The following is a 24162-nucleotide window of genomic DNA, read 5'->3' as shown; positions in this document are numbered from 1 at the left end:
TTAATAATTAGTTTATTTATTTAATCCATTTATATAACCATCCATCTTAACAACTCTTGGTGGCAAACAATAAAAATGAAACAAATACATATACAAAAATTAAAATATTCAGCAGCTGAGAAAACCAAATCCATATAGTCAATAGACAGATTCCTTCACACATTTTGGGTCCCAGGCCTAAGCACAAAGCCAGGTCTTTAGTGTCAGGTTCAGCCCAGCTCAGCGCATATCAGTCAAGGTAGCCGCCATTCCGCCCAGCTAGTTCCAAGTGCGCCTGGTCAGCTTCCTTGCCTCAGGCACAGGCAAGCGAAAGAGGAAGCGCTCACCGCAAGTTAACTGCCAGCAGGTGGCAGTGATTAGCCCACAGGAAGGTTTCAATTATCTTGTAACAAGTGGGACTTCCCCAGCTGCTGCAGGTGTGCCACCGACAACAGCAACAAAGAGCTCCACAGCAAAAGCCACAATCAGCCGCCCATCAAGTGCAATTGTGAGTCAGCCGCACAGGACCTGCCTCGCGAGTAAGATGCCCAGGAAACAAAGGACTCTGACTGAACCTGCCATCGAACTGAGGGGGGGGGAGAGCCAGGGGTGAAAGGCGGGGCTGGCAAAGCACGGGAATGGGTTGCCTATAAAATGATATGTAATCTGTGCCAAGCCAACCCTGGCTTTGTTTGTATCTGCTCACATTACACCTGAGTAAACTACTTTCCCTGAACCTATGTTTCATGAGAGTTTCATTTAGCACTGAATGGGGCAACTCTTACATTTAGGGCTTTTATGAAAGGCCAGCAGGGTTGGGGCCAACCTAATCTCCAGAGGGAGAATGTTGCAGAGGGTGGGCATTATAGCAGAAAAGGCTTGTCTTCTGGGCCCTGCCTGTCTACATCCCTTAGCCAACAGGATCCAGAGCATGCCCATCCTGTCAGACTGGATAGGATAGTTACAAACAACCAGGGAAAGATGGTCCCTTACTTAACCCAGCCCCAAATCATGAAGGACTTTAAAGGTGACAGCCAGCACCTGAATTGCACCCAGAAGCATGCTGGTAGCCAATGCAGCTCACAAAGTAGTGGTGTTATATGCTCCAAATAATGTTCTATTAGTTAACCATGCTGTTGCATTCTGCATCTGTTGAAGCTTCTGCTGCTCTTCAAAGGTAGCCCCATGTACAGCGTGTTGTAGTAGTGCAGATAGGAGGTCACAAGGGCACAAGTGACTATGAGCAGGGCCTCCCAGTCCAGGAACAGCTCAACTGGTGCACAACCTGAGGGCTCAAAGACCCTTCTAGGTATGGCTGCCACCTGGTCTTCAAGCAGGAGCTGCAAGTCCAGGAGGACCCCCAGATGGCACACCATGTCTGTCTGAGGCACTGCCACCCTATTTAGAACCAAAAATGGAAAATCCTCAGCACCAGGAGGTCCACACACTCAATGCCACTCAGTCTTGCTTGGGTTGAGCTGAAGCCTGTCGCACCCCATCTAGGCCCCCTCACCCTGCAGGCCCTGGGATGTCCATGTCACTCAGATGGCCTGGGATGAAGATATAAAGCTGAGTGTCATCAATGTATGGGTGATACGTCACCCCAAACTGTCAGATGACCTCACCCATTGGCATCATGTACATGTTAAGGGGAGAAAGAACCGAGACCTCTGGCATCCTACATAGTAGAGGCCATGGGCCGGACCTCTCTCCCCATCAACACCAGCTGGAACCAGCCCCACAGGAAGGAGGAAAATGAGCACAGTACAATGTGGCCCACCCCCAACTCCCACAGCTGATCCAGAAGTATACCATGATTGATGGTATCAAAGGCCACTGAGAGGTCAAGAAGAGCAAGGATGGATGCACTACCCCCATCTCACTCCTGCCAGAGATCATCCCAAAGCACAATCAATGCCATCTCAGTCCCATACCCTGGCCTGAATCCTGACTGGAAAGGGGTTCAGCTACTTCTAGAATCCTCTGAAGCTGCAGTGGGACCACCTTCTTTACAATCTTCCTTAAAAAGAACTAGTTGGGTCAAGCAATGGCCCCTTGAGGAGGGGGTGCATCACCACCTACTTAACAGCTGGTGGGACTATCCCCTCCCTCAAGGAGGAATTAACCAGTGCCTGAACCCGATGGCACATCCCCTCTCGGGCAGCCTTAATTAGACAGGAGGGGCATGGATCTAACACAGAGATAGCTGAGCTGACAGCTACTAGAACCCTGTCCACTTCCTCAGGATTAACAGAATGAACCTTTTCCCAGATAACCATGCAAGCACCAGCCCCTGTGGTTTAGTAATAGTTGATTTATTTCCTAACTAGTCCATTTTATTCTTTGAAAGGGCCTCCCAACAGTCCAGGAAACAGCTTAGCTCTTTTTGGAACATTTTTTAGATACAGAGCATTGGTAAATCATGTGATTACAGACAGAGGAAGTCAGTTTATTGCCAGAATTTGGAAGGCCCTCTTGTGCTTATTAAATATTAAAATTCATTTGTCTTCCTCTCATCGTCCGGCATCAGAGAAGCTGAGAAGGTTAACTGATTGTTGCAGCAATATTTAAGATGCTATATTTCATTATCAGCAAGACAACTGGAGTGAACTCATACCTCTTACAGAACTTGCCTACAACAGTGCAACACACTCCTCTATCATATGTCCCTGTTCCAGGCAACTTATGGATTCCACCCATGAGTCTTGCTGACAACCAGGCAAGAAAGCACCATCCCTTGTGCCTCAGATTTCCTGTAAGAGAGGCAAGTGGCCCAAAGCCTTTTAAAGGAGCAGCTAGAGCTAGCAAAAGATGCATACAGAACAGCAGCAGATGCACACAGAGAGGAGGAGGCTAGAATTGCAGAAGGGCTGCAATTGTGTGTGACTTTCTACAAAATTTTTGACTTCCACACAGCCTTCCAGAAAACTAGACTCAACATTTATTGGTCCCTTCCTGGTGATTAAACAAATAAACCCAATAGCATTCCAATTGCAATTGCCAGCATTGATGAAGGTTTATCCAGTATTCCATCAGCCTTTTCTAATGAAAGAGGCACCCCCCTGCACTCTGCGTTAGCTGACAGCACACACACCCATACTGGTAAATGGGGAGGAAGAGTATGAGGTCAAGGTGGTGCTAGATTCTAGATGCAGAGGGAAGAGGGTAGAATACCTGATGTACTGGAAGGGCTACCCAGAGTCAGGTTGTGCAAGGCAGCGATGGATGTGCATGCTCTGCAATTGGTGCACCACTTTCATGACTGATACCTTGGCAAGTCCCATCCTCAATTAGCAGGAGTTTGAGGCTGACCAAAATGTGCAAGAGGTATTCTTCTATGGAGTAGAGGGGACTGTGGGGCAAATGAGAACAAGCAGGGGGCAGGGAAAATGACCCAGCAATTTCCACATCAGGCATGCAGGACATATGGGAGGGGCCACAGCTTTCCAGTCGGAGGGTGGAAGTCACCTCTACTTGGAGGTGGATCCAAGATGGCGATAGAGTGACAGTTCTGTAAAGAGCTCTTGAACTTTTACTCATTTTAGTGCTTTTTTTTAGTTTTATTCAAGTAGTTTTAGTAATTAGTTTGCTATCCTAACTTCAAACAGTAATTAAGGATGCAAAATTATAAAGCAGGAACAAAAAAGAATTTGAAAAGATTCAAAGGAGGCACAAACCGGAGATCCAGTTGAGAGGAAATCCCACACAAGACAAGGCTGCAATGACTTTTAGGCAACCAAAGATAAAGGACCAGCTTAAGGACACAGCGTGTAAGTCTCTTTTTCCTTTTCCTTCTCCCCTTGTAACCTCCATTAACAATTCTTACTCCTCTTTGGACTGAGAAGTGGATGATTGCCCTTACTCTGAAAATGAGGCTCTACTCGGAGATAGAGGGGAGGATGGTGTTCATATCAGGAAGAATTTAGATGGAGACCTGGATCTGGCTGCTAAAAATTGCCTCTTAACAGCTCAAACAGTCATTGCTATATTCGATCAGCTTCTGGATGCTCACAAAAAAATAGATGAATTAAAGACTTCAATAGAAAAGCATATCCCCACATCAGTTAAGGAAACAAGTAGCAACTCATACATTCCAAAACTTACCTCTAACCCATGGAGAGTACAGTCTGTACAAAAATTTCCAGTTAAAGAAGATATTGGGGAGAAACTAATCTTGCAGAGACACAGGATCTTGCTTCAACCCGCTGATATGCCTTTGAATAAGGGCAGGTGGCATAATAGATGGGTAATATTAAACTCCCTTTCTCAACTTCCTTGATGCAGGGTATACTCTAATGAACTTACAGAAATCTCCTGGCTTCCTAGCAGGCATGGATTTAAAAGGATAATGTTAACTTTTAGGCAGCTTACTCTTCCATCAATGCATTTCAAACTTAAGAACTATTTAAGAAAGTTCCATATTCTGCCAATATGTGTTTTTTACAACAGCTGTATCCAGCGTTTGCTAAATTCTGGGAGGAAAGCCAAGCCAGTAAGGGAGGATGGTACAAGCTGTAGAGCCTCTAATCACATCCATCCACTATCTGTAAAATGGAGAATGCCTTCATTGCCAAGGTCAGAACCGGAAAAACACAAAGAAAGAGATGTTCCAGATCTAATTAAAGGAAAGACACAGATTTTAGATGATTTTTTTGGAAGATGAGGAAGATTTAACTCAACTGTTTGCCACTCTCCCCCCAGAGGAACAACAATTGATCTTAAGCTTGAAACAGTTAAATCTATGCTGCAGTCAGCCACCACTGCAACTGAGGCTCTTAACACCTTACTTCCTTCTAGTTGCTCATCTGTGGAAATGCTACTACATCCAGCCTCTGAGAGTACAAAATCCCCAACAAATAAAAAAAGGTGTGCCAGTCCAAAGCAAAACCATACAAAAGAGAAAGACATCCAATGGGTCAATGTAGCATAATCTTCACATAACTATTTGGAAGATAAGTCTGTAGCTGATGACCTAATATTGCTGGCTCCTGAGCATCAGTCTGAGCAATCTCCAGAAATGCTTCCACCAGCTGACCCCAGCGTTGTCCACAACACTGATCTTACTTCTCAAGGAGATATTCCATCCACACCTTGCCACTCACCATTGCAAGCCAATATTACCCATAGGATTTGGGGCAGCTCTCTGCTGTCAGCTCTCAATCTAACCTTACTTGTCCTCAGGCTCAGCAATTAGAAAATGAGAAGTATTTCTACTGCTGACTGAGTGTATTGTCAGCAGTAGCTGCTGGGCTCACAGATACAGAGTCATCAGTACCAGATCAGAATTTGTTGAATAATAACTTCTGTGATAAAGATCAACAATCACAACCTAGAGAAAGGAAAGCTGAACTTTATAACAACTCTGTATACACAGGAAGTATTGACATTGTTCCAGCCCCAGAAACAAACTGTCTGAATCTTTATCCTTTATCCAATCATCATACCCAGAACATTTTGTGTCAGAGAGATTTATACAGATTGTAACCTGGAATGTAGCTGTCTGGAAAGAGTCTGTTGACAGTGATTTGGTGAGATTCCTTTCTGGATTTGAGATGATAGCCTTACAAGAAACCTGGTTAGCAGGAGAGGATGTACCAGTACAATTCCCTGATTTTCAATGCTGGTGTACTCCTGCCCAAAAATTAAAGAATAAAGGGTAAGCCTCTGGAGGCTTATGCATTCTTATTAAGGAAGAATTGCAATGGCAGGGTGAGAAATTATATAATGGGGATAAACTCCCTCACATACTGGCCATGAAATTCAGATATAAAGATTTTGAGCTTATACTGGTAAATGCTTATATTCCACAAATACATCTTACTATAACTCTGATTACTGGATATGTTTAGAAATAATATTGGAAGAAATAATTACATTGCATACTCAAGCCATAATCATATTATTTGGTGATTTTAATGCCAAATTAGGCCAATCTCTTCATGATTTTGCTCGACACAGTGGATTTCGAAATGATTTTTTTTGATAATCACTCACAGTGGTTTTCAAGAGATAACAAAAGTAATACTGCTTGTTTATACTTGGTATTGTTGATTTTTAAATGTAATCTTCAAATTTTGGGAGGTAAGGATAATAATTATGTATATCCATACACCTTTCATTCAGCCCAGTCAAGCAGTGCTAAATCTTATTTGTGTATCAAGAGGTAAAGCTGTCATTGTCTATCCAAGAGGAGAAAGTGATCATCAGCCAGTGCATATGAAAATCTTGGCTTGTTCAGATTTAAGATCGTATAACATGGCTGATAGGTGGGTTACTATTAACTCAGAGGTGAGTCAAAATAAAAGGTTAATATGATCCAAAGGAGATACCAAAGCAATATTGAATTGAATAGCCTCAAATCAGAGAATGCTGTCAGTTGGGCCTTAATAATCCAGTCACCCACGGCTGACTGGCAGTCAGTCTTCAATGCATTCACCAATTTGTGCCATATGTTAAAGAAACACCTAATAACTAAACCCTCCTCCAAAAGTTTCCCTATAGGTAGATCTCCTTGGTTTGACCATGAACGCTATTCAATGAAAAAGAAATTAAGAAAAGAAATTAAAGGCAGCTATGAGACTTGCATAAAGGCATCTCTCTGTACATATACAAGCTGTCTCTAAGAAGTAAATATAAGAAACTCATTAAATCAAAGAAAAAACGCTATGCTGCCTCAATTTGGTCTGGACTTTAGCTGTCAGTAAAAAGTCACAACTCAGCTATATTCTGGCATTCTGTAGCTGGAATCCTGAAAGAACAGAGATTTGCATTTGATATACCAATCTCTGCCGAGGAATGGGAAAACTATTCTATCATGACCTGTTTGCTCTATCAGAACCTGTTGAGAAACAGTTTCTAAGTAGTGATTATCACTTACTGAAGCCTCATCTCTTTGGCCACCAGTATTAGAAAATGAGATCAAATCTATCATAAAAGGCTTGAAGAACAATAAAGCCCCCAGGGAGAATTTTCTACCAACTGAGCTATTCAAAAAATATCTTGACGGGTGGGCCCCTCTTTTGGTAGGTTTATTTACACATATAAATAATACCTGCCATATTGCAGCTGGGTGGAAGTTGGCAATAGTAGTTCCTATATACAAAAAAAGGAATAAAAAGGACCCTAGCAATTACAGGCCCATTAGCCTAATAGATAGTGTAGCTAAAATATATGTTAAGTTCCTTTTGAGTAGAGTCAAGAGTTGGGTAGACAAAAAGTATATTCTCACGGAAGAACAAGCTGGCTTTAGACAGAGCCAATCTCCTATTGATAACTGCTTTGTCTTGGATCATCTAGTTACAAAATCTATCACTAAGGAGAAACAACTGTTTGCTGCCTTTATAGATCTTAGTGCAGCATTTGACACAGTAAATAGAGAAATATTATGGAGGAAATTGACTGTCCTCAAAATGGAACCCAGACTGCTGGTGTTGATCAAAACCCTTTATACAAGCACTAATCTGAGAGTGTGGTTTGGGATTAATGGAGCCATGACAAGAAGGTTTGATACTTGTAAAGGCATAAGACAAGGATGCATACTTGCACCATGCATACTTGCACAGCCTATATATTAATGACTTACCAGGATGCATACTTGCATAGCCTATATATTAACGACTTACCAGGACTAATGAAGGACCCTGAAGTACATATGCCTAAGGTGTTAAACACGTATTGTAACACCTTGCTATACACTGATGATATGATTTTACTATCATATTCACAAGTTGGGTTGCATAGGTTGTTAAGGCTTGGCTCCTGTCGTCATAATCCTCTAATCATTAATCAGTCAAAAATTATGATCTTTGGAACACGACATAACCATAGATAGCTATTAGATGGTGAGACAATAGAGCAAGTTAATACCTTCCCTTACCTAGGGTAGTCTTCTCTGAGACTGGATCTTGGCTTCCTCATCAGCAGAGGAGCTCACTTAGAGCAAGGACACGTATGAACTTACTGCTCAAATTAATAAATCATAGCTATCCAAGGCTCTTTAGCCCCAATTATTACAGTATACAAGACCAAGGTTACTCCTATGCTCTTATATGGTGCTGAAGTTTGCGGCTTAAAACACACATCACTATTAGAACAAACACAATCACAGCATCATATCCTGGATGTGGATAAAACTTCAGCTGCTGCAGTTAGAGCCCAACTGGGAATCCATACAATTTGTTCTTTGTCTAAAATCAGGGCTTATAATTATTGGTGCAAAATCAATGCTATGGAAACTGACAGACTCCCAAAATTGTGTTTGTTAGAACAGACAAAATCTCAGTTACAGACTTCTTGGATAGTACAATTGACAAATTACATTAGGAGCTGTGGTCTCCCTGTCTCATGTCTAATTGTTTCCGGAGAACAAGTTAAAAAGACTGCCGCACAAAGAATCTTGGACATAGAAGCACAGAAAGATATAGTCACCCTTAGTAAGGTTGGCTCACTGAAGTGGATAAGCCATTATAAATGCACCTTCCAAGTTGCCAAGTATTTAAACGCAGAAATGCCCAAATATCTTAGGGTGGTATTTACTCGAGCAAGATTTGAGCAGTTGGACACAATGGTTAAATATGGAAGATTTAACCAAGTCCCTTATAATGAACGCACTTGTATTTGTGGAACTCCAGAGATAGAAGACATAACACATATATTATTTGAACGTCAACTGTATAAAAGAGAGGGATCAGTATCTTGGACCACACATTAGATGAATGTGTCAGAGTCTGCACGCTCAGTTCCCAATTCCAGTAAATCTCCTGGAGCTGGTTTGTTTCCAGTAAAGATTTCTTTATTGATAAGCAGCATACAGCATTCCATAGGCTGCTGAGACTAACCTTCCCTGGCCAGGGTTCTTCTTTTAACCCCCCTCTACTCTATTTTCTCGCTTGATTCCTTTGCGCCTCTTCTTTGGTCTCACGGTTGTTCAGCCTTGCTGGCGACTCGAGGCTAGATAACACCGCACCTGGCCTTTGTTGTTTATTCTCCATTTCCCCTCTTCCCTTTTATGGCAGGAACAAGCAAGCATCTACACAAGTTATGATTCCTTCCTAAACTAACATTTGTACTTACTAGCTAATTAGCACATGCCTGTTAACATTATAAATTTTCTAATAACTTTCTAATAGCCTTTTGATAGTTGCTTGCGTAGATCCTGACATGCCGCCCTCCAACAAGACGAATGTCATCACATTCAAAATAAAATCTGCAAGAAAAAAACAATATATACAATACAAATATTACTGATGTTGTAATTCTGTTTATCTCGGCTTTTGTGGATATTTGGTGTAAAAGTCTTTAATGAGTTTGGGAGCTTTCACATTGTGGCTATCTACCCATTCATAGTGTGTTTTGGGGAAATGTTTCCATTGCACTAAATATTGCAGTTTGCCTTTGTGCTTTCTAGAGTCCAGTATGGCTTGTACTTCACAATGACTTTCTCCCTCAATCATGATTGGATTGGGATTCTGTTTGGTAGGATGCCATGTCATGGATTCATTATAAGGTTTTAATAAGTTAACATGAAAAACTGGGTGAATTTTCCTGTAATTTTTTGGTGAAGTTAGCTTAAAAGAAACAGGAGCCACGATTTTTTCAATTGGAAAAGGTCCAACATATTTTGGTCCTAGTTTTTTGCATGGCTGGGTACTTTTTAGGTTTTTTGTTGATAGCCATACTTTGTCTCCTACCTTCCAAGGAGGTTGTGCAGTACGTTTACGATCAGCATATTTTTTATGCTGAGCTCTGGCATCTTGCAGTGTTTTAACAATTAATGGTCATAAGTTGGTGATGTTTTTAATCCATTCATCCATGCTCAGGATAATTTTTTATAGGTAGCTCAGGGATTAGTACAAAATCTTGACCAGTGGCTAGTGGACCAGTGTAAGGGGTAAAACCAGTGCTCTGGTGTACTTTGTACTACTTCAGCAAAAGGCAGAAATTCTGCCCAGTCATCTTGTTGGTGATTGGTAAAACATCTTAAATATTGTTCAAGTAGAGAGTTCAATTTCTCACTGGCTCCATCAGTCTGGGGATGAAAATTGGAACTCAGAGCTTGGGTAGAACCAATCATTTTTATAAATTCATGCCAAAATTTTGAAGTGAATTGTGTCCCACAATCTGAAATCACCCTCTGGGGGGTGTCATGGAGTCGGTATATGTGTTGTATAAACATCTTGGCGAGTTTCTTAGCAGTTGGAATAGAGGCACATGGAATGAAATGTGCCTGCTTGGAGAATAGGTCTATGACTACCCATATGACCGTTTTGTGGTTGCTTTCTGGCAACTCAACAATAAAATCCATGGCAATTTCTTTCCAGGGTTGGTGAGGGGTAGCCACTGGCTGCAAGAGACCTAAAGGCTTTCCTCCCCGTTTCTTTGCCATGGCACATCTGGGGCATGTGTTTACATATTCAGCTACATCCTTTCTCATTGTAGGCCACCAAAATTGTCTGCGTAGTAAGTGTAAAGTTTTCACAAAACCAAAATGCCCACAGGTTTTATTTATGTGGCCTCTTTGTAAAATTTCTTTGCGAAGCTGGGAGGGTATGCATAATTTATCTCCCATCCACCATGCTTCCTGTTCCTTCATCAAGGAACTTTTATTATTTTTAAACCACTCATCTGTTTCGATAGCTTTGTTTATTTTTTTAAGTAATTCATTTGCTGGAGCAGGTTTTATTTTCTTGGCTTGGACTCTAGTGAGTGCCACTGAGCCTGTCTGGGTTTTAGGAATTACAGGTGCTACTAACTGCTCTGGCTGGCTGTTGTGTGGGGATAGTCTAGATAGAGTGTCAGCCAGAAAGTTTCTCCCTCCTGGGATATATTTTAGGGTAAATTTGAATCAGCTGAAAAACTGAGCCCAGCGTACTTGTTTGGGAGACAGTTTCCTTGGTGTTATCAGAGCTTCTAAGTTCTTGTGATCAGTCCATACCTCAGAAGGGTGAGGTGAGCCTTCTAAAAGGTGTCACCAGGTTAATAGAGCCCACCAAACTACAAAGGCTTCTTTCTCCCGTACTAGCCATCGCCTTTCTGTTTCAGTGAATTTACAAAAGATATAAGCACAGGGCTTAAGTGACCCCCCTTTCTCCTTTTGAAGCAGCACCACTCCTATTGCTACATCAGAGACATCTGCTTGGATTATAAAGGGCTGAGTGTTTGAGAATTGGCTCAGCTGTGAATAGGGCTTTGAGTGTTTTGAATGCAGTTTGGCATTCAGTAGTCCATGTTAATGGTGCCCCTGGCTTTTGAGCCTTAGTTCTCTCTTTTCCTTTGGTTTTCAACAGATCTGTCAGTGGCAATGCCACTTGTGCAAAGTTTGGGATGAATTGGCGATGGAAATTAGAAAAGCCTAGGAAACTCTGCAGCTGTCGCCTGGTTTTAGGACCTTCCCAACCAATTACATCTTGCACCTTTGCTGGGTGCATTTTAATCCCTTTATGGGATATGCGGTACCCCAGATAGTCCACTTGAGCTTTATGGAATTCACATTTTGACAATTTAGCATATAATTGTGCATCTAGTAGCTTCTTTAACACTTTTCTTACTAATTTTACATGATCTTCCAAATTGTCAGAGTAAATCAGAATGTCATCCAGATAAACCAGTACCCCCCGAAATAAAAATTCACGTAACACCTCATTAATTAATTGCATAAACACCCCAGGTGCACCTGAAAGCCCAAAGGGCATGACTTTATACTGGTAGCAACCAATCGGGGTGCTAAAAGCCGTTTTCCACTCGTCACCCTCCTTTATGTGCACTCTAAAGTAAGCATCTCTTAAATCCAGTTTTGTAAATATTTTCCCCTTTGATAATTGTGCTAGCAAGTCTTTCATAAGGGGTAAGGGTATTTATTTTCCTTGCAGACAGCATTGAGTCCTCGATAGTCAGTGCACAGTCTCAGGCTTCCATCTTTTTTCTCCTGGAAGAGCACAGGTGCTGCCATCTGGGATTTGGCTGGCTGGATAAACTCTCTAGCCAAATTTTTGTCTACCCCTTAGGGCTGCCAGTTCCTTTTGTGTCATGGGGTAGGTTTTCCTCTTTGGGAATTTAGCCGCAGGTTCAATTTCAATTGCACAGTCAGTTCCCTATGAGGAGGCAGTTGGTCTGACTCCGTTTGGCTGAACACAGCCTTCAGATCCTGATAGGGTTTGGGGATGGTGCTGGTTAAGGTAGGGAGGGGGGTCGGCGGTTGTGACTTGTTGCTTGCAGGTGCCACCACAATCCCTCCCCCTTTACAGGTTTCTGAGCCCAGATAGATTCCATCTTTAAATTCCATTCGTCCCGTTTTCCAGAACACCCTGGGATCCCAGCGTCTTACCCAGTTCGCTCCCAAGATCAGTGCATGGCCACCAAGGGGGGCCATCAAGCATCTAAGCTTCTCTCTGTGGGTTCCCACTTGCAGTTCAAACCTTTCCGTGTGGTATTGCATGCCCCCCCCCTCCTGCTGGAGATCCATTCAGCTGCTTGAAGACTATAGGGGTTTTGAGTTTTTCCACCCGCAGTTCTAAACCGTTCACTAGGACTGGGCTGATCAAACAGTGCAAGCAGCCTGTGTCCATCAGCGTGGTCAGCGTAGCCTTGCACACTGTCTTAGGGGCAGTTATAGTCACTTTTATGGTGGTAACACTCACCCCATCCTCCTCATCCATTTCATCGCCATCGTTGGAGTGAGGCTTGTCCGCCTGGTCGGGGCTGCAGCTAGGGTTCCGAGCTCCTTCCAAATGCATGCCTCCTGCGGATCCTTCCTCATAGATAATAGGATCAGGAAATGGCACCTCCGTTCCCCCTGCTGCGGTGGCTCTTTTCCCCTTGCTTGGGGCTTTGGGTACTTTCCCGGGACCCTCCTTGGCTCTCCGGCCTGCACAGGGCTGGGTTTGGGGCAATTGGTGGCAAAATGTCCCACTTCTCCACACCAGAAGCAGGCGCGTTCCCGCAGCGGTCTAGGAAAAATCTCCTCTCCTCCCCTTGCCAGAGGTCTCCGTGGCGCTGGCGCTGGCATGCCGAATGGCTGTTTGAACGCCTGGTCTACGGACATCCAATTGGCTTCCACCTGCGTGTGCCACCCACTCTTCGACTGTCCGTGGGTTTCCTCACAAGTCTCGTCTCAGCCCCTTCTGGAAACCGGAGATTTTGAACGACTCAGGCCAGTCGCGGAGTTTTCCCATGAGGCTCCGGAATTCTAATGCGTACTCAGCGACGGTGCAACTCCCTTGCCTCAGGCTCAGCAGGGTGGTCCAGGCTTTCATGATGGCCCCAGGATCCTCAAACCTCCTCCTCAGCGCCCATATGAATTGGACGAGATTGGTGAGTTCGGGCGCTCGGGCTTCACGCATCTCGATCAGCCACTCCGCTGCCTTCCCGTTCAGCGCTTTGCACATGTAGGTCACCCATTGCGTGTCAATGTTGAACAGGTGGCCGCACTCCTCCATGCAAATGGTCACCTGAGTTAGCACTGGCTAACTCTTTTGGTTTGCCTCCGAATATCTCCGTTAAACCCCAGCACCTCAACAGATCTTGGTAAGGCCATGGCGGGGCTGGTTGGGGTTGTATCGTCGGCACAGCAGGCGCAGGCAGGGCCACCAGAGGGAGGAAGATGGCTGGTCCAATACACTAGCTCCACCAATCCCCCCTCCGGTTCACGGAGTCCCCCCGAGCGACGGAGTAGGTCGATTATCCCCCTCATCTCTCTCATCTCCCTCCAGAGGGTGGTGATATCAGCTTGCAGCATATCCACGTTGCCTTCCAGGGTGCCCATCCAGGTAGATTCCACTTGTCCCATGGCCAGGGACCATCACTCCTCGGGCTCCATCCCCAGGAAAGACATCTCTCCAAAATCCTTGTCCCTGCGCCATATCTTGGCTTTCCATCTCTTTCAGTCGCCCACCAGGCTGAGTCAGCCCAGATGCCAGGAGGGGGTCTCCAGGTCCTCCTTGCGCCTCTCAATGGGCCCGCATTCTGCAATCTCCTCCTCCATCCCGGGCAGCAGTGGCGCGTCCCAGGCATCCGGGGTGAGAGGTTCCCATGATGGTTTTCCCTCAGATAAACCCCTCACAGATAAACCCCTGACACAGCAAAATGTCAGAGTCTGCACACTCAGTTCCCAATTCCAGTAAATCTCCTGGAGCCGGTTTCTTTCCAGTAAAGATTTCTTTATTGAGAAGCAGCATACAGATGCTGAGACTAACTCTCCCTGGCCAGAGCTCACCTTTTAACCCCCTTCTACTCTATTTTCCCGCTTGATTCCTTCGCGCCTCTTCTCTGGTCTCATGGTTGTTCGGCCTTGCCGGCGCCTCGAGGCTAGATAACACCGGACCTTGCCTTTGTTATTTATTCACCATTTCCCCTCTTCCCTTTTATGGCAGAAACAAGCAAGCATCTACACAAGTTATAATTCCTTCCTAAACTAACATTTGTACTTACTAGCTAATTAGCACATGCCTGTTAATATTATAAATTTTCTAATAACTTTGTAATAGCCTTTTGATAGTTGCTTGCGTAGATCCTGACAGAATGATCTATTGGAATCCTTATATTAAACAACATATTTAATGTACGGTCAGAATTGAAAAATTACATATAATATGGCTTTTTATTTGAACAAAACAGTACAGCTAACATCTGCATATGTGGCTCTGATCAGTGTAAATTGTAGGGGTGATACAGAAATATGATTTGCATCTTTTTTCTTTCTTTTTTAATTTTAATTTGTTTCTCTTATCCTATTTTTAATATGTGGTCTTAATAATGTCTTATGTTTTATATGTTTTTTACTCTGTATCTTGATATGGCCTAATGGCTAATCAGTAATAAACTAAACTAAACCTCTACAGACACAGCTGGGTTGCAGGATGCCTCATGTGATCTTGGGGGAGTTACCAGCAGAAGAGGGGAGTGATACAGTTGTACTTTGTTCTCACAGCCCACAATCTTTTTCCCCTGGAAACTCGGGAGCTGGGACTGAGGCTGAAGGGGGAGGTGATATAATGGAATGTGGAATGACCTTGGGAGACAGGGGAAAGAGCTGTAGCCAGGGAACACTCAGATAAGAAGCAGCTTAGCCCGCAGCAGGAATGTGGGAGTGGCAAACATTTCAGAAGGGACTCTCCCAGTTTATTGTGCTGTAAAGGTGATGGGGAAGATACATACTTTCAGACTTGCAGGACTGTGTTAATGTAATCTTACCATAAGTAGAACTAGTTCATCTGGACGTGCTTCTTGTCTGGGCTACCTCACAGGGTTGAAAGGTGTATCTTATCCCATTTCATTTCCCTAAGCTTGTCTGTAAACCAAGGGGAGTTCTAGGATCCATGGGCAAGGAGAGGCCATTCAGGTACAATCTGATCCAGAGCCCCAGCTGCCCTCTCATTCCAGGTGGCCACCAGGGCTTTGGTTGGACCATGCAGCAGACCTCCAGAACAGCTCCAAACTCCCTCCAAAATCCAGTTGGGTCCATTAGTCACCTAGAGCAGACCAATCTAATAGGCCCAGCCTCTCTGCAGTGTGGGGTGACACCAGAGAACTGCAGGCTTACTAAGAAATGATCTGTGCACGACAGGAGAGAACCTGAGATCTCCTCCAAATCCAGGACACCTTGCCCTTGCCCTGACAGAAAAACCAGGTCAGGCATAATGGTCACTGTTATGTGTTGAACCCTGGATGACCTGGGACAGACCTATGGCTGTCATGGTAGTCATGAACTTCTGAGCTACCTCTGACCCTGCACCCAGAGAAGGCAAGTTACAGTCCTCCAAGAGCCTAAGTATGGGACATTCCACCTCCAACCTGGCCATGGAGTCACGGAGCTCAGGCAGAGAAGTTGCTACACAGCAGGGAGGCTGATACAGCAGCAACAATCCCAACTGATCTCTAGAGTCCAGTAAGATCCCGAGTTATTCCATAGTAGTACAGCACTTTTCTGTTATTCATTAAAACAGCCTCTAAAAAAGATGCAACTGCTTTTAAACAGTCAACTCATTAAAGTTACTGCAAACCTTAAAGCATACAGATAGCTGCATGTTAATGTAGAACAAGTTAAGGAAAGTTAGTTTTATTTACAGTCCAACACCAATCATAAAAATACCACAGATAAATAAGAAAAGAAAAAGTTACAAGACAAGCTCAAAACTGTTAATAATGTAAGGAAGGCATCAAATAACTTCTATAAGCCATAGCTATTGATAGTAATTTTGCAGCCTTCTTGTATCTGGAACTTGGTCACAGAAAAGGATAGTGGTAACCTCTTGCCAATAAGGACAGTTACATTTTGTGACAATTGGTATTATAAGATCTGTTTGCCATTGAGTGTACAATGGGCACTGTAGCAGCACATGTGATACAGATTCTCTTATCATAACATACACAAGTTTTTTATAAGGAAGGCTGGTACATCTGTCCATTGTCATCCTAATGGATGACGTGTCAATTCACTCAGGGAGAAAAGTTTCCAGAGTGAGGCGTGTAAGATGTTGAAGAAATATCTTGGGAGAATCTTACGAGAGGATGGTGGTGGATTGCACTGTTGTGGAGACAGGAAATTCTGGCTTTATCAGTTTGCATGCCTTGGTCCCAAATCTTTTGCTTAAATTTGGCCAAGGTTTTATCAAGGCCAAGGGTGGATATTGCTGGAATAGAAAACCCATTTGTCTCCATATGGAAGAAACAAATCTGTCTTACAAAATAAGATGGACCAAAGAAGTTCTCCAAAGAATATGGCTCAACCAGAACTAAGACAACAAAATCTCAGACAAACCCCAAGGGAAATGCAGCCTTTCAAGATAGGCCAGATCACAAAACGGATTCCACAATAGTAGAATTCTATTGATATAGGCTACAACAGAGTCTTGAAAGCCTTACAGTGCTCTTTCTTCCTTCTTGTAGCAAAGACACACTAGACAGGGCAATCTTGAGTTTTGTTTTCATGCTTTCGTGTTTTCTCAGACTAAGTTCATGTTTTACAGGTAGTCCTCATTTAGCAACTGCCTCAGATAGCAACCATTTGCAAATACAATGGTAATAAACAGTAGTGATCAGTAGTAAAAAAAAATAATTTTCCGACCAATGAGCACACTTATGCCCAAATTTTTGCACTTGCCAGAGTGAGAGTAATGCTGCTGTTGCTTCATGAGTGAACTTTATCTAAATGAGATGCTGGCAACCAGGAATCATCACAGCATATTTCTCTCTCTTTCTCTTTCTCTTTCTCTTTCTCTTTCTCTTTCTCTTTCTCTTTCTCTTTCTCTTTCTCTGTCACGTGGTTTGCTATTTTGCCATAACCAATTATGGTTGCTAAACAAGAGCTACCTGTACTAATGGTTGTCGCTTATCTTCCTCAGGGCTACCTCTATACTCCTCTACAACAGTATGAGAGTATTGAGAGTCAAATAAGGGGCACATGTTATAGCTTTTAGAAATTTTGCTTCAATGATTTCTAAGCTTGAGGTATCCTTATAGATGCATAACTGAGCACCACACCCACAACTTTAGCTTTAAATAGTTTAATTGCTGCTAGGACATAGTTGTTACCATATTAGCTTGCATATTTAAAAAGGGATGCTCTTTGAGTTCTTAAATTAACCCTAACTCGCTTAGTGTAGAGTGTAAGGAAGATGACCTTGACAGAGATAGCCCATACCCATTATCAAAGCAATGAGGAGAAAAACAGCATGATGAGACCTTCAAGATTGTCAGCCTCACCAGGTAGACCAGACCAGGAATCAACTCCACAGGAAGGCTAAGAACTTATGGGGGGGATGATGGGGGGGCTACATTATCGAGGTGGTGATGGGTAGGGGACGATATGGCGGGAGCAGGGGGGCAGGCCATCTTCGGGGAAGACGCCCCCGGTGTGTGCTACCGGTGGCGTGTTCCGGCCCTCCTTGCTCACTCCCAGGTCCTGACCAGCAGGTTCATAGGGGCCCTGGCCTCCGGCTGCTGCTGCTTAATGCCAGGTCAGTTAAAAACAAGGCCCCCATCATAGGTGACTTGATCACTGAGGAGGGGGCAGACCTGGCATGTATCACCATGACCTGGCTGGGGCCCGAGAGGGGGGTGCCCCTCTCAGAAATGTGCCTAGCTGGGTTTACAGTGTGGCACCAGCCGAGATACCAAGGCAGGGGAGGCGGGGTGGCTGTTGTCATCCGAGAGTCTCTAGTGGCCTTCAGGGGCATTGCATCATAAGTATCTGGCTGTGAGACACTGTTTCTTAGGTTGGGTGCCTGCGAACAGTTGGGAGTGCTGCTACTGTACCAGCCTCCCTGCTGCGTGGCAGCCTCCCTGCCTGAGCTGCTGGAGGCCATCTTGGGGCTGGCATTCCCCAGGCTTATGGTTCTGGGGAACTTCAACCTGCCATCCCTGGGACGGTCCTCAGAGGCAGCTCAGGAGTTCATGGCTACCATGGCAGCCATGGGCCTGTCTCAAATTGTGCGGGACCCAACCCGAGATAGTGGCCACATGCCAGATTTAGTTTTTCTTATCTGAGCAATGGCAAAGTGATCTGAGGGGAGATGTACAGCTTTCCCCATTGTCGTGGTCAGATCATGTCCTAGTGACCCTGAGTTTCTCCTATGCCACCCCCCTCCGCAGGGAGGCAGGACCCATGTGATTGGTCTGCCCCTGGTGCCTGATGGACCCGTCAGGGTTTCAGAGGGAGCTGGGGGATATTCCTGTGGACCTGCTGCACGGTCCAGCAGAGGCCCTGGCTGCTGCCTGGAATAGAGAAGCGGCCGGGGCCTTGGACAGGATCACGCCTATGTGGTCTCTCTTGCCACATCGGGCCTGACACTCCCCGTGGTTTACGGAGGAGTTGAGGGTGCTGAAGAGGGTCAAGAGACATCTAGAGCGCCGCTGGAAGAAGACACGGACTGAATCCGACCAAACACGTTAGAGCCGCTATTAAGGCCTACATTGTGGCGATAAGAGCGGCGAAGCATCAATACTTCTTCGCTCTTATTGTGTCTGCAGAGTGCCACCCGGCAGCCCTGTTTGGGATCACCAGGTCCCTCCTCGGTAAGGGGGATGTGGCAGTTCATTTGTAGGGCCGCACGGAGGAATTTGCAGAGCACCTGCAGGATAAAGTCGCTCAGATTCATTCCAAGTTGGACTCCGAGCATGGTGCAGGGTCTGGGGAGATACCGGGGGATCGCTCTTGCCTAGTTATCTGGGAACGGTTTGATCCTGTTGTTCCTGAGGAAGTGGACAGGATCCTTCAGGCTGTGAGGGCCACCACTTGTCATCTTGACCCATGCCTCTCCTGGCTGGTGAAAGCAGCTCGGGAGGTGACATGTGGTTGGATGCAGGCGATGGTGAATACATCCTTGCAGGAGGGAGTGTTTCCAGTGCCCTTTAAAGAGGCGTTGGTGCACCCCCTCCTCAAGAAGCCCTCCCTGGATCCTACCGTACTGGACAACTTTTATCCAGTCTCCCACCTCCCCTTCTTGGGGAAGGTGGTGGAGAAAGTGGCGGCTTCGCAGCTCCAAAGGGTCCTGGAGGAAACAGATTATCTGGACCCTTATCAGTCAGGTTTCAGGCCCGGCTATGGAATGGAAATGGCATTGGTCGCACTTATGGATGATCTCTGGCGGGAGCGGGATGATGGAAGTGCGACCATCCTTGCTCTCCTTGATCTCTCAGCGGCGTTCGATACCATCGACCACGGTATCCTATTGGGACGGCTGAGGGATATGGGGGTGGGCAGCACAGTTTTGTGCTGGTTCACCTCCTTCCTCTAGGGCTGATCCCAATCGGTGGTGATAGGGAGCGAGAGGTCCCGTCCTCGGCCCCTCCTTTGTGGGGTGCCGCAGGGTTCGGTTCTCTCTCCGCTCCTTTTCAAGATCTATATGAAACCGCTGGGTGAGATCATCCATCATCATGGGATGAGGTATCATCAGTATGCTGATGACACTCAACTATATATCTCCATCCCTGGTGAGGTAATTGATGCCGTGACCGCCCTCTCGCGGTGCCTGGAGGCTGTGAGGGTCTGGATAGGGAACAACAGGCTCCAGCTGAACCCTGGCAAGACAGAGTGGCTGTGGGTTAATGGATCCTCTGCATCCGGGACGTTGTCATTGTTGGAGCTGGATGGGGTAGCACTGCCCCAGACAGACCCAGTGCGTAATCTGGGGGTCTTCCTGGACTCACGGCTCCTGCTCAAAGAGCAGGTGGCAGCCATGGCCAGGAGGGCTTTTGCACAGCTTTGGGTTGTGCACCAGTTACGCTCTTTCCTGGATCGGGATGCCCTTCGAACTGTCACTCATGCCCTTGTTATCTCCCAGATAGACTACTGCAATGCGCTCTACATGGGGCTACCAGAAGCTTCAGCTGGTCCAGAATGCAGCCACGCGAGCAATTTTTGGGGCCCAAAGGACCCCTATAACACCTTTGCTCCGTGAGCTGCATTGGGTACCGGTTTGCTTCCGGGTCCAATTCAAGGTGTTGGTTATCACCTTTAAAGCCCTACATGGCATGGGGCCAGGTTACCTGAAGGACCGCCTCGCCCCCATGATTTCAACCCATCCCACCCAATCTCACAGAGAGGGCATGCTCCGGACCCCCTCGGCAAAAGAACTCTGACTAGCAGGGTCCAGAAGGCGGGCCTTCTCTGCTGTAGCCCCCGCCCTTTGGAACATCTTGCCCCCGGAGGTGAGACAGGTCCCCTCACTCCAGGCCTTTCAGAGGGATTTGAAGACTTGGCTCTGCCATCTGGTCTGGGGCGGGGAGGGAGAATGTCAGAAATGGGGTTGGCTAGCCCCTTAGCAGCCTGGTGTGGCCTCTATTGGCCTCTTGGATCTTTTAATCTTTTTATCTCTGTAAGTGTGGTGGTTTTTTATAACTTTTAATCATGTATTTATGATTTTAATTTGATGTAAGCCGCCCAGAGTCCCCCATTGTGGGGAGATGGGTGGGGACAAGTTTAATAAACAAACAAACAAACAAACAAACAAACAAACAACTTTTATTGAGAGTGGCTATAATAACAGAATCTTGCATGTCTGATTGTGCTGTGGTTCCTCCCCTTCTTATATCCTGGTGAATTAGGGAGGTATCTATTTGAACCACTTATGCATACTTTCTGCTTGTTTTAGATTTAAGCCATGTTTTCTACTTGACATTTGGTGATGGATCTGCCCTATCCCTTCCTTACTTTTCCTTACTCTCTATGCTTGATTAGTCCACCAGATGGAAGATTAAAAATGGACACCTAAATACTTAAAGATTTTAGCTGCTCAATAAGTATCCTATTAATCTTCCAACTAATTGGAGGTTTAAAACACTTTCTTGAGAATACTAAAAAAAGTAATTGGTGGATTCCCTGGTTTTGTTTTCCTTCCCAGTAAGCATTACACGTTAGTGGGAAAAACAACCACCAATCAAACTCCTTAACATGTTGTAGAGTGAAGGTGGGCAGGGATATATTAATAACAGTTGGTTTAGCCCCCTATCAAGTTGCCTGGTTAACAGGTTGCAGGTATGGAGGTGCTCCATACTTGTGACTTGTTAGTCACAATATTTCTGAACAGAGCACTAAACACATTATAAGCAGTTGTTTGAGGCTGGCTTTGGGGCTGGTAAAGAAAGAGGAGTATCTGAAAACCTTATCAAACATATGGATGTTTCTGTTGGAAAACTACTGTAGGTAATTTCCAGTTTAGTTTGCCCCCAGCACACAATCAATCCCTGTGTCCAGATCCAGATCAGAGCAAGCACACACACCACTCAGTTCAACTAGCAAAAATGTAGCTCAATGTTTATTTATTAAACAACAGCAAACATAGAGAAACTTGGAAAAACAGGATAAAATGCAGGCAAAAACGGGGAGAGAGAGAGAGACCAGAGGAGAGTAGGAGTGAGAATGAATTTGTACAGCTCTAATATTCTGGCATATTTGGAAATAAGTAGGAGTGGAGCTTGACCTAAAAGAGGCATTATCATATAAGTAAGTCTCAACACAGTGTTCCAAGATCCCTCACATGACACACCAACCTTCCTGACAGCTGCTACTCACTGCAGGCAACTAGAAAGATGGGGATATGCCTATACCAGCTGAAAGCAGCCCATATGAGTGGGGCAGATCCAGACCCCTACTGTGTTAACAGTTGGGTTATTGCCACACATCACACAGATAGCAAGGCATGTGTAGGGAGAAGATGGAAAAACTATTCCCATGTCAGATCAGAAAACAAACATAGCTGGAAATGACAGGAAAGCTGCATAAAGGGGACATGTTCTTAAAGAACAGTTAGCAAGACACCTTCAAACTGCCATTGGGGAGACATAACTGTATGGAGATGCTTTATATAGTTCATCCCAATAGTAAAGAAAACTGTAAGTGAGAAAGGATGCTTTTACAGTGGTTTTGTGGCAAGTAATAAAAAAAGATTGCTGTTTTACTGAGAATAATCATCATAATACTAATTCATTTTGTTAATGATTTAATTAGTGTTCAACTTTTTTTCTACATAAACTGAAAATTCTATACATAATATTCTCTCCTTGAATTTTCTCATCACTAAGTTACCCTTGTGAAGGAGGTTGATCTGAGAGGTATAACTTGTCCAAAGTCAAGAAGTGAGCTTCCATGCCTGAACCAGGATTTTCCAAAGGAAAATAGTCAATTGTCAGTTGTGTATACGACTAATTTATGAACTCAATTTTAAAATATATTGTATTAATAAATATAATAAATGCATTTTAAGTGTAAAGTTACAGATGATTAGAAAGTTTACTTATGATTAATGTGAAGTACACATGAAAATAAATTTATAGTTAGATCAGAATTTAATGACTTGAAGATACCATACCCAATGTATTGTTGAAGGCTTTCACGGCCGGCATACGATGGCTGGTGTGGGTCTTCCAGGCTGTGTGGCCGTGGTCTTGAAGTCTTGTTTCCTAACGTTTCGCCAGCACCTGTGACCGGCATCTTCAGAGTGCAGGAGCACAGACAGGAGCAGTTCTCTCTGTGCCCAGGGTGAAGTGACCCTTCTGTGGGTATTTATAGAGATCTGGGGGGGGGGGGTTGGGTTACTGAGTGGCTGCTTGTTTTGGAGTCAGCATCTGTGTGTATTTTCCTGGGGATTAGGCAGGGTTTTTTCTTCTACTGAATTGTTAACGAGGGACTGCTGGGGGTGATTAGCAAGTTCATTGTGTGAACTGTTCACATGTCCTGGTGGTTGAGCTGAGTTCATTGACCTTTTGCAGGCTGTATTTTTCAGGATTGGTAGCCAGGTTTTGTTGATTTTTAGACTCTCCTCTTTTTTATTGAAACTGTGCTGGTGTTTGTGAATCTCAATGGCTTCCCAGTATAGCCTGGTATAGTGGCTGTTGGTGTTGTCCAGTATCTCTGTGTTTTCAAATAGGATTTTGTGTCCAGTGTGCTTGAGAGCATGTTCAGCTACTGCAGATTTTTCACGTTTAGATAAAAAGAGCCATCAAACCAAGAAAGCAACATGCGACTGAAGAAGAAAAACAGCCACCCACCAATAAAGTATTTCTGCCCTATATCAAAGGGGTCACAGACCGCATGGGAAAACTGATGGAAAAACACAATTTCCAAACAATCTTCAGACCCACCAGAAAAGTACAAGAAGTGCTAAAATCAGCAAAAGACAAAAGGGATCCCCTCACCGCTGCAGGAGTATACCGCATACCATGCAGTTGCGGACAAGTATACATCGGGACCACAAAACGCAGCATCCATACCAGGATAAAAGAACACGAAAGACACTGCAGACTACAGCAACCAGAAAAATCTGCAGTAGCTGAACATGCTCTCAAGCACACTGGACACAAAATCCTATTTGAAAACACAGAGATACTGGACAACACCAACAGCCACTATACCAGGCTATACCGGGAAGCCATTGAGATTCACAAACACCAGCACAGTTTCAATAAAAAAGAGGAGAGTCTAAAAATCAACAAAACCTGGCTACCAATCCTGAAAAATACAGCCTGCAAAAGGTCAATGAATTCAGCTCAACCACCAGGACATGTGAACAGTTCACACAATGAACTTGCTAATCACCCCCAGCAGCCCCTCGTTAACAATTCAGTAGAAGAAAAAACCCTGCCTAATCCCCAGGAAAATACACACAGATGCTGACTCCAAAACAAGCAGCCACTCAGTAACCCCCCCACCCCCACCCCACCCCCCCAGATCTCTATAAATACCCACAGAAG

The 24162-nt window shown here is 44.7% G+C and overlaps 1 protein-coding gene across 4 annotated transcripts in view; it reads right to left on the bottom strand.

Moving 5' to 3' along the window:
- Positions 1-8808: 8808 nt before the first annotated feature.
- The window catches only part of FRRS1L (ferric chelate reductase 1 like), a 75984-nt gene continuing 60630 nt past the window's right edge, over positions 8809-24162 (bottom strand). The window contains exon 7 of one of the 4 annotated variants that reach the window (XM_088139744.1): positions 8809-9184. Coding sequence is in view for 2 of the 4 variants with exons in the window: in XM_088138559.1 (XP_087994685.1) it covers positions 22542-22562 (21 nt within the window). In the remaining 2 variants the exon portion in view is untranslated. Of the gene's footprint in view, positions 9185-21524; positions 22563-24162 lie in introns of those variants that run through there. The other 3 variants (XM_088140765.1, XM_088140217.1, XM_088138559.1) reach the window with 3 other exon arrangements.

The sequence above is a fragment of the Python bivittatus genome, unplaced genomic scaffold (genome assembly GCF_059951505.1).
Source record: "Python bivittatus isolate LINGU-HERP-01145 unplaced genomic scaffold, Pbiv_v1 ctg000000_np1212, whole genome shotgun sequence".
Classification (NCBI taxonomy): domain Eukaryota; kingdom Metazoa; phylum Chordata; class Lepidosauria; order Squamata; family Pythonidae; genus Python; species Python bivittatus.
This window is presented reverse-complemented; position numbering and strand designations above follow the sequence as displayed.